The 10,742-nt window shown below is 39.1% G+C and overlaps 2 protein-coding genes and 1 long non-coding RNA gene across 3 annotated transcripts; 1 reads left to right on the top strand and 2 right to left on the bottom strand.

The window, feature by feature from the left end:
* Nucleotides 1-324: 324 nt before the first annotated feature.
* On the top strand, nt 325-2,862 carry LOC135464808 (uncharacterized). Its single transcript, XM_064742364.1, has 3 exons — nt 325-498; nt 713-883; nt 2,363-2,862. Exons 1-3 carry the CDS (start codon nt 337-339, stop codon nt 2,822-2,824), a joined length of 795 nt encoding a protein of 264 aa, XP_064598434.1. The 5' UTR covers nt 325-336; the 3' UTR covers nt 2,825-2,862.
* LOC135464809 (putative nuclease HARBI1) lies at nt 861-3,509 on the bottom strand. Its single transcript, XM_064742365.1, has 3 exons — nt 3,176-3,509; nt 2,856-2,968; nt 861-1,714 (listed from the first exon to the last, which is right to left on the bottom strand). Exons 1-3 carry the CDS (start codon nt 3,507-3,509, stop codon nt 1,412-1,414), a joined length of 750 nt encoding a protein of 249 aa, XP_064598435.1. The 3' UTR covers nt 861-1,411.
* Nucleotides 3,510-4,807: 1,298 nt separating this feature from the next.
* On the bottom strand, nt 4,808-7,640 carry LOC135464966 (uncharacterized). The gene is made up of 3 exons (XR_010443696.1): nt 7,340-7,640; nt 6,544-6,603; nt 4,808-5,220 (listed from the first exon to the last, which is right to left on the bottom strand). It is a non-coding gene; the product is annotated as an uncharacterized LOC135464966 (long non-coding RNA).
* Between the last annotated feature and the right edge of the window lie 3,102 nt (nt 7,641-10,742).

The following is a 10,742-nucleotide window of genomic DNA, read 5'->3' as shown; positions in this document are numbered from 1 at the left end:
AGGTTATTGGTTCCTGTTTTCTAAGGCCGGCCTCACACGATCAAGTTTACTTGAGCAAGAATATTGATGAAACTATTGCAGCAATATTCTGGTACGTGTGATGTCCCCCGCAAGAGACTTGCTCAATATGTCCAGCAATGTGTAGCAATATTGCACACTACCCGTTCTTGCGCCGTGTGAGGGCTCTTTTCGAGATCTTGCGATGACTTGAGGCAATGTTGCTGGAATAGAGCATGGTCCTATTATCCAGCAAGTTTATAGTACATGAAAAAACACATGTTCGCATATGTCAAGTTCAGTCGATCCCATTTTCATTCCAGATAAAAGAGGTGAATTATGCCTGGTCAGTGGTCAACCGAGGAGATAAAGCAGTTGATTTGTGAGGTGGAGGAACGACCGACACTGTGGAATGTATTGGTAGACGAATATAGAGACCGGGTGAAAAAATCTGACTCGTGGAAACAAGTGGCGGAAGCTTTAAACAAGGAACAATGCGAGGTGAGACATTTGAATTTTTTTTATTAACATACATTTGTGTAGTCAAAGATGAGATGCTACATCAACATAACTGTACAGCGTTTTTGTAAAAAATACTCCCTGGCAATTCATCCCTGGTCACTGACACTATCAGTGACACTGAAGACTAAGCGCCAACAAATAATCTGACTTTAAAATCACTCTTGACTGTACACATGCATGTCTTTCTTTCCAGGTGGAAAAGAAGTTCCACACGCTGAGGACTCAGTATGCCGCTGAGGTTAAGGCCGAAGAAAAAAGGAAGTCCGGGTCCGAGGGTGTTGTAAAGAAGAGTAAGTGGCAGTACATGGAGGCGTTGTCGTTTCTCGGCGCGGGGATGAAAAAACGGCAGGGATCTTCCTCAGAGGTAGGTCCACTTTACGCATGTTGATACTGCCAGGACACTTCACCAATAGGAGTCATGAAATACTCTCCAAACTCGCGTTGAATCTCTCTCGCGGATGTCGCATGGTGGTTACTGCCTTGATGGCGAAGTCCCAGAAGCGTCCCTTGGGGGTTGAAATCTGCGCGCCAGGAACCAGGCATCATATTTCCGTCTCGGTCTTCAAGGTCAATTGTACCAATTGGTGTATACGCTTCGTTCGGTTCCTTCATTAGGAAGTTGTGAAGGGCGACGACTGCTTGCACAACTAATTGAGCCTTGTCTGGGTTCAAATTGATGGGCTTCAGCAAAACGCGGAATCGAGTTGCCAGTATACCGAATGTACTTTCGACCATCCGTCGTGCCCGACTAAGCCTGTAGTTAAATACCCGACTGACAATGTCCCTTGTTCGGAATGGATAAGGCTTCATTATATTTTCTTGAAGTGCAAATGCATCGTCAGCAACAACCACGTAAGGCACAGGTTTTGTTCGACCTGGAAGTGGTGAAGGATCAGGAAGTGACAGCGCCTTCTCTTTTAGACCCGTGGAAAGTTGAGTTGCCGAAAAAAACACCACCATCTGATACTCGCCCATTACAGCCTATATCCACGAACATGAATCTGTATTTGGCATCAACAAGTGCGAGCAGAACTATACTATGTGTGCCCTTATAGTTGAAACAATAACTGCCGCTTTTGGCCGGAGCTTTCAGGACCACGTGTTTACCATCAAGTGCGCCGATGCAATGGGGGAAATGCCATAATTTTTTGTACGCTTCAGCAACGACTTCCCACTCCACTGCAGAACGCGGAAACTGAAAGTACAAAATAGATTACGATGTAAATTCTATTATCGTATGGTGGTCAATCATTGTCAGATTGTTACTTCACTAGACTAGCTCACATGGGTTTATCAGAAATAATTTATTATACTCTTTGAATGGGGGTACATCGAGCCCACCGTTGTTTTGATACAGTCATTTAATATTAATATGTACGTCCAGCTTAAATGAACAGTTTGATGTTGTTTGTATAATCACATATATATTATGCTGTTTTTAAAGAGACTATACCTCAGATTTGTGGTAAAAAATCGATCAGCGCTAATCAAATCGGGCTTTCGCTCTATTTCTAAGATAGCTCAAATCATTTACCTTTCAGAAAATACCACGTTTGTTTTTGTACGATTTCCCGTTCAAAAACGCTAATAGAGTTTGCCAAATTAGATAATTCGACCCGAATTATCTAATTTTTGTTTTTTTGAATATTGCTCTTAGAGTAAAACGGTGCCACAACTAGTGCCGTAGAGGGTTAGTAGATAGCCCCATGTAACAGGGCGTCTTGTAGCTAGGGGAGCCCCAATGTGATTAGCGCTGATCGATTTTTTACCACAAATCTGAGGTATAGTCTCTTTAAAGCTGCATGGTGAAAAAAAACTGCAATGTTTATTTTTTTTTTTCAAGATTGGATTTTCCGAAACTCTCCCTGACAGAAGTGACGAAACCATCGAAATGGCCAGCACCGCTCCGACAACAAAGAAAGCCCGGCGTGAACCCAACAAGGACCTGTTGGCTCAGGCTGTAAAAGTGCTTGAAGAGCCGCCAGCGGACGCTCTTGATATTTTCGGTCAGTACGTTTCGACGGAGCTTCGAGCTATTCGTGGAGAACATATTCGAAACAGAGCCAAACGAGATATTACTATGACAATTTTAAGAACTCAGGAACTGGATGAACAGCAGTACAGTGGTCATTCGTCACCTCTTTCCTGGAGGGCTGACACGCCGTCGCCTTCATTTAGCCAATCACATGCCTCAAGCACGACCATGCAGAATATTGTTACTGACCAAAACCAATATGCCACCTATTCTGGCATTGCTCCGAACTCTTGTGCTGGTGCGGGATACAACGCCTATCCCTCTTTGTAAATTGTGTTACTGCAACAAGTGCATACATTACCTTGATGCCATCCTTCAGGGCCTTGTAGATGGCTTTGCAAACGACAGGAACAATCCCAGAGATCGTGTTTGCAGGAATACGAAACAAGTACGCCAAACTCTCGTATGAATCACCTGAAGAAAAAATGTCTTTGAACAGTCTTACTCGATACTAAAATCGAATATTATTAAGTAGTGACTATAGTAGTTGTTATTTTTGGTTTCGCTATAAATCCTTGTCAACATCTCTTTAGCAACTGTCTCCAGTATGTTTACAACTACAGTGAATGTTGAATAAATAAATACATAAATACATCGTTTTGTTCAATGGTCATTACTCACCTGTAGCTAAAAATCGGAGTGTGAGGGCAAGACGTTCCTTAGCTGGGATAGCTTTCCTCATGACCGTGTCTTTGCGGGTAATTTCTGCCTCAATCATATCAAGGATAACTTGAAAGTCCCCATGCCTCATCCTCAGAAATTCCCGCAGCTGTTGTGGGTCCTCAATCATCAATTCTGCCATGAGAGCATTATATGCACCTAGTGATGTCCGTCTGGCGATCCACGGTCGTACCCACCATCGGCGTTTTCTTTTTTTCATCAGCTCCAACAAAACAATAACCGCGGCAGCCCTTCTTTTCCGATTTATTCCTGTAACGGTTTGGAACCGAGCCATTTCCTTTCACTGTGACAACACAATTCAATGACAGCCCAACTCAGTTGCTGATATCTTGCAGCAAATATTGCAACAAGTGTCGTGTGAGGGGGGTTTCAATTTTCTTCCGCAAGAGGTCTGCAAGAAAGTCGTCTACGTCTTTCTGCAATAATCTAGGTAAGGAAATTGCCTCACGTGTGACGGTCCGCTAAATTTCTTGCGCAACATTCTGGCTCTAGTAAACTTGACGGTGTGAGGCCGGCCTAATCTAGAACAAAGTACACAATGTGTATCTTATTGAACATAGCTGCATTTATTGTCACTTTCATGATTCACAAAAACATGGGCATGGAGTGTGTACAAAGGTGATCCTATCTTAAATGCTCACAATTCAAGGTAATTTTCATGTGATACGTGAGGTTTTTTAATGGTGTTTGTGCCACATCTATATATATTTCACTTTAGTACAGTCAATGATTAAAATTATAAATCGAACAGAACAAGTAATGTTGTAGAATATAGAACCATATGTGGAGCTAAACCTGGTTATGTTACAGGACTCTCATCTAAAACATCAACTAATTCAACAATCTGCTATTAATTAACACATTCTACTCAGCATTTTGACATACAATTTAATTGCACTCCTATATACATGATTGCAAGACATTTTTCAACCAGCCACACAATTTAATTTTGTTCGCTGACACCAAACCGTAAATCCATAATGATGAGCATGATCTTATGCTTACATGGCCGACCTTTACTTTCAACCTCATGCGGAAACAGAGTTAAAATGGAAGCCTCACTACACAAGCTCAAACTCAACAAAGCCTTTGAATGAAGATGACTGATATTCGTCTTGTTTTTTTTTTTGAAAATTGTGCCCAGCCATTGCGAAATATATGTAAAGACTGGACTGTGGCAATGGGTCTCTATTTTCACTACACACAACTGCGCTGTCATTTCTTCTCAATCTCATCAACATTACTAGTCAAATAAGCAGTTTCCTCGATTGAATGTAATAAAATATTCGCTCAGAGAGATATTTCAAATGTGACTGAGAATCACAGAATGAGACTACATATTATTCTGCCACATATATGCATAGGCAACTACATGACATTCCAAACAGCAAACCAAAGAAATAACGTATTGAAATCAGACCACAGTTCACAATGCTGCAGAGAGCATCTAATTAATTCATTATAATTTATGAAATTTTTAATGAATTAATGAATTTAATGATAAATAAATGAGAAGAACAAACAAAAACAGACTGTGGTATAAACGAGATCATAAAGTTTCCACCCCTGAGTTTAAAAACCTTGTCTCTTTATTTATGATGAGTAATTACCGAGATATCGCAGTTCAAATTAAGTAGCACGCACACTCCGAGAAAATCTTAAGTACTGCCATCATGATGTCAGATGAGCCAACTCAGAAAGGCCAGTATAGTGAAGCTTTGTGAACCTAGTGACTAGGTTAACTACAAAAAGTTATATTTTTACCTTTACTCTGTGCTTATATTTCTCATTCATAACCTTGGCTTGATGGTTTGACAGGAAATGAGACAAACAGATTATCCTTCAGAAAAACGTCGATTTCTCTCTTTCCTGGGAATCCTTTTTAATTGTCACCCATATAACATTGAAGTGAGCCCTGACAATCCCTTCTTCACTTTCCTTCCATCTATGATAAACTCAGTCTGTTGGATGATAAGCTCGGTTTTCTGGATAAAAAGAAATCAACCTAACTATTACAAAACATACACACAAAATAAAAGTGAAAATTTACGCAATCTCATACAATACCTGCACCTGTAAGCTATACATAAAACAAGCTTCAGTTTCAAGCACTAAGCTTTCCTATTAAAACGAGACATGCAAGAACCAGAAGTGAGTGGGCACACTTAATCCCATCAGCATTAAGTAATCAATCTTCCAGCAACTTGCAGATGGTCGTGGGTTTCCCCCGGGTTCTGCCTGGTTTACATCCACCATAATGATGGCTGCCATTGTGTAAGTGAAATATTCTTGAGTACGGCGTACTCATAAATAAATAAATAAATTAAGTAATACAGCTGTGTGCAAACCCTACAGGTCTAGTGTTTCGGTCAAGTCTTCAGGAGACACAAAAAAGCTCAGTTTTTATTCTGTTACAAAGATACATGTCCAAACAGTTGTAAGATATACTTGATGCCATAAAAACAAGAAATTTAATCAATATAACCTCCATTTAAATAGGGTGTTGGTTCACTCCCAACTGAACACATATCCAAAATCTGAAGTGCCCATCTTGTCCTTCACATGGCTATTACAGTTGGTTGCCACAGAAACCAGAAATTTAAGCCAAATGACCCGAATTTATATAGGGTCTTAGTTCACCCTCAAATGATAATGTATCCCAATCAGAAGTTCCTATCTCAACTGATTTGGCTTCTATTCACAGCATGTCTTTGAAATGGCTATTATATTTCGTTGCCATAGAACCAGACATTTAATTGCAATGAACCCAATTTAAATAGGAAACCCTAAAGTGAATACGTTGACCCTCAACTGAGCACATCCAAAATTTGAAGTTCCTACCTCAAGGACTTTTGCTCCTATGGTGAGGAAGTCATGGATCAGAAATTGCCAGATTTCACTTGTGGTGTACATGTACCCATTGGTGTACGTACCACTATCACTAGATTCAGCTGATTCAGACTCTTCCTCTAGTTGTTAATGCTGTCTTCTCTGTCAGGCCTATGCTCTGTCTTCTACAAAAAACATGAAAATTTGGTACACAGCATGGGAAAAGCGTGGAAAAGTAGAAACCTGTAGAAAAAATATAATTCTGATTTTTTATATACAGCTGAACTGTTCACTGTTTTACTGATAAATTCCTGACTGAGTTTATCTGCTTCAAAGGGATAGAAAAGAAACAGAACAGAAAAGTAATTGCATTGTTGTACATTCCCCTGTAACTGAATGTAATGAAAAGTGCAGAATAAAGTAATGTACATGTATCCTCAGCAATATATAGGGATACATGCTAATATAAAAACACTCACCTTTCTGACGTTGATGGGATGCAGCCATATGTTGCCTTGTCTCCATATTGCAGCTGTCGTCTGAATGAGCGACAGAAAGAAAAATAATACTGTCATTTTTATCTTTGCATTTGATACTGAGTTAATTCCTATAAGCTTAGAAGCAAGATTTTCGATGTCTCTTATTTCACAAACAGTGAAAATACAACTGTGTACCAGTCGTACACACTAGTGTGTCACATATGCACATCCATATTATTTTGTTTATCAGTGCCACACAATTTCAAAGTTGAACGTACACAAGTCTGTGGATGTGTACATTTGTATACGGCTGTTTTGGAGAGTAAGAGGGAAAAATATAGAAAAGCAGAGACATCACACTGATCTGCTTATGACCAAAACTTTTAGTATAAGTGTCTCACAGGTAAATAAGGAATCCAATAAAACTGATGAATGTCAACTGAAACTGGTACGGGATGCACATGCAAGGAAGACCAAATGCTTCCATGAAATTTATCAGTCAAAATATAAAATGTACCTTCTTTTAGTTTGAGACACATTTATAGCAGCTTTGTTTCATGGGGAACTGCATTAGCTTACCTTAGACTTGCTATCACCCCTGTGATGTAACATAGTGGAAACTTGTGCACAGCTCAATACTACGTAAACCCTACTGGTTTATTAGCATTGTTTAAAAAGCTATTTAATTCCAAACTAGGGGTCCAACATGTATTTTAGAAAGTATTCTCTGCACTTTGACTACAGCATTAACAGAATGGCATGAGGAAAATACACTGCTTTTAGTTGCAGAACTTACCATTCCGCTTTTCCACTGAAAGGGAAAAAAATCCAGCTAGGACCCCACATTCTTGTCTATGGAATTTTTCCCTTTCCTCAGCTTCCGTTTTGCCAGCCTTTCAAAGACATACTCCAAAAGGAAATCTCTTTTGCAGAATTTAATTGATGTGAACACTCCTCCATTGCCTGAAATGTTAAACAAAGACCTTCAGAAAACTCAGAAGTCAAACCTGACATAAATCTTATAACTTATTTCAAAGATTTAAAATATGTCACTGAATAAGATTACTACTTCAGATCTTGGCTTTGAATATGTCAAATTGTGTTCACTTACATCATGTACAAATATTTCTGATTATTAATAATGCAAAACATGGCTTAAAAATCTTCAATGAACAATTCAGATTGGATATTATGCTGAGGTCACCATGTCCTGCCCAGGCAAACACATACATCACACTTGCTAACTAAAGATCAATGTGAATATATTTGTAAAGCCTGGTCTAAATTCAACAGACTTCACCACTTTGTCCATCTGGTATGAATCTGGGATACAAATCATGCCCATATGAACAACACTGTGTTACAGACAAAACAATATTATCCTCCCTCTAAATTAGCTGAGGCGTCCAAGTACAAAATCTGGCCATCAATGAATGATTTTTGCTTCATGCAACATTAATCATGACTTCAGGTATATGATATCTGAAATCAGATAAAAGCTGTGAAGGTGGAAACCAATTTACATACTGTGAAAACTTAAATCACATTTTCCTCCATTTTTATTCCTTAATTGTAAATAAAACACACTGTAACATAATACTAAATATAAAAACAAAGCACAACTCACCATTTAACTGATTGATAAATTTGACTTCCAGTCCATCTTTATCAAGGTTACAATTTGTATAAAAAATACAATCCTCCATTGGATTTGCTTTACTCCTCCTGCTCAGTTACTGTTTGAAAAAAAAATTAATAAATTTTATAAAGTACCCATGGTATGTACTAAGTTTTTAATAATAACTACATAATAGGAGACCAATGTACTGTAAAAAAGAAATTCCAAAACACTGGTAAGAATTATATGTTTTAAGAGTTTTTACATTGATTTAGCAATGTGACAAGGTCTCAAATTAGCTTTAAAAAGTTGACGAATTAAATATGAAGCCTAATTTTAATCACCAGTGAAATTACCCTATGTTCAGGATAGATTTTCAGCAGGCTTGATTTTATCTGCACCTCTGAAGTTCTGTGTCCGAGAATGGGATTGAAGCCACAACCCATGTGACCTATGATTGAAAGACTAGCGCCTTAATCAAGAAGCCAGGGGTCGGTTAGCGTGCTAGCGCAGCGTAATGACCCAGGAGCCTCTCACCAATGTGGTCGCTGTGAGTTCAAGTCCAGCTCATGCTGGCTTCCTCTCCGGCCGTAAGTGGGAAGGTCTGCCAGCAACCTGCGGATGGTCGTGGGTTCCCCCCGGGCTCTGCCCGGTTTCCACCCACCATAATGCTGGCCGCCGTCGTATAAGTGAAATATTCAAAAAAAAAAAAAAAAAAAAAGAAGCCAGGGCCCGCTCCTCAATTTGGATCTTGAAATGACTGACATACATATTCATAACGTGTAACATTAATAGTATGGTTTGCAAATATTGCAAATATTGCAAATATTTTTCCCTCTGCTCAACATCTTTCAATCTGCAAACAGAAAGTTATTTTTAATTACTCCATCCAAGCACAAAAATATACCATATAAAAGCCGATAAACCTTAATGTGGTTCTAGACTAGGGATGACAACAAATTTATGCAGGATTCCCTGCCATTGTTTTAATGATTTTCATGTGCAGCAAATACATGGAAGTCAAACCATCATGCACCATTAATTTTCAGTCAACATTTTAAGTCATATCTGCTGACATTTCTAGGCATATGTACACTAAACAAAACACCATAAAAAACACTGTATTACCAGTCCTAACATTTGCAAAAAGGGGTTAGGTGGCTGGAGGCAACAGTGGTGAATATGCATCATTTTGTAGAATCATTTACATCTATTGGCTTGTTTCTTTCTATGTGATAAACTGACAAAAGGCAATAACTAAAACGTAGGCCTAATGTCGGCAGAATTACTTCAACTTTCATGTGGCTGTTAATGTTGCGGTTAGCGGTAGGTTGTAGGGAATAGGTTGCTGTCTTTTGATGCCTAGCATTAAAAATGCGATTGATAGGTTAGCAACCCACAAACACAATAGCTCCCCAGAAATTGATTAATTGACTGAGTGACTTTATTTAACAAATTTTCATGCTAAGGAACCGAAAGACAATGACATAGCATAAATGAAATGCGGAGACAGCAACCTATTCCCTACAAACTCCCATGTGCTAGTTTCAGCATGCCCTTTTCGCTTGTTGTTGTTGTTGGGACGTCTCGGGAATGTGATTCGCAGATTGTGAAGCAATTAACCGTTTAACTGTCTACAATAAAAACAAGTACACCTGTTCCTAATTCGTAAAAAGCTTTACAATCACACGGTTTTCAAACAATTTTAAGTAGTTATACAGAGTAACACTTAAAAGGCTTACCTTAGATCATTCTTTCCCGATCCAAACTCTTCCTCAACTCTAAGACAGACTCGTATCTTGTGCATCGCGTCATTAAACCTGGCTGTTGCAACGTGCGAGACAGTCTCGTGACAGCATTGCCAATAGTTGCACGGTGCCGAGTTTTACCCCCGATAACGTATATATGTTAAAAAAAACTTAGACAAGGGACTTTCTGCACTAAAAGCCAATAATAACATGGGGCAGAAAAAATGGCATAACCAGGCATGTTATTTACCACATATACATGAGAAGTCCAGTGAAAGACAAGAAGTTTTAGTGGTCGCCTAAATGTCATCTTTTTACCATTGGCCAGATATAGGCCTACACCATTCATTTTAGAAGTGGATAAAACTGGATAAAAGCAGAAGGTAGGACCTCAAAAAGTGGCTTCATAACTTCCTATTAAGCTGACCAACACTGTCAGTCTTCTATATCATTCAAATCTGGGCCTGGCTTTACAAATCATAAGGACAAACATTAAGGCGACCAGCAGTGGTCGCCCTAATGAAAAGGGTCGCCTCAATGACACTGTGAAACCCCAATCGGTCACCCAATGGTACAATTTTCACAGATGGTCGTCAGCACTGACGATGTAACAATAAGTGGTTAGTGCTATCCCCCCACCATACATTCCTCACGGAGACCTGTATCATGGAGAGCGAAACGAAATAAATAGGAATTTGTTTGTATATGACCGGATAATAACCTGAATACAAGGATCTCATCGTGGCGACAACGTAAAGAAAGATTATAAGTAAGAGACACGGATGGACTATGCGTATGGAATATTCTACCCTTTTCAGAGTTGTCCCAGTCTT

Source organism: Liolophura sinensis, chromosome 4 (genome assembly GCF_032854445.1).
Source record: "Liolophura sinensis isolate JHLJ2023 chromosome 4, CUHK_Ljap_v2, whole genome shotgun sequence".
NCBI lineage: Eukaryota > Metazoa > Mollusca > Polyplacophora > Chitonida > Chitonidae > Liolophura > Liolophura sinensis.
The sequence above is the reverse complement of the archived record's forward strand: the minus strand, read 5'-3'. Positions and strand labels throughout refer to the sequence as shown.

Coding starts and splice junctions, on each gene's coding strand:
- LOC135464808 (XM_064742364.1), top strand. CDS start 337: ATGCCTGGTCAGTGGTCAACCGAGGAGATAAAGCAGTTGATTTGTGAG. Junction 499..712: donor TAAACAAGGAACAATGCGAG/GTGAGACATTTG, acceptor CTTTCTTTCCAG/GTGGAAAAGAAGTTCCACAC. Junction 884..2,362: donor GGCAGGGATCTTCCTCAGAG/GTAGGTCCACTT, acceptor TTTTTTTTCAAG/ATTGGATTTTCCGAAACTCT.
- LOC135464809 (XM_064742365.1), bottom strand. CDS start 3,509: ATGGCTCGGTTCCAAACCGTTACAGGAATAAATCGGAAAAGAAGGGCT. Junction 2,969..3,175: donor ACTCCGATTTTTAGCTACAG/GTGAGTAATGAC, acceptor TTTTTTCTTCAG/GTGATTCATACGAGAGTTTG. Junction 1,715..2,855: donor CCCTGAAGGATGGCATCAAG/GTAATGTATGCA, acceptor TTGTACTTTCAG/TTTCCGCGTTCTGCAGTGGA.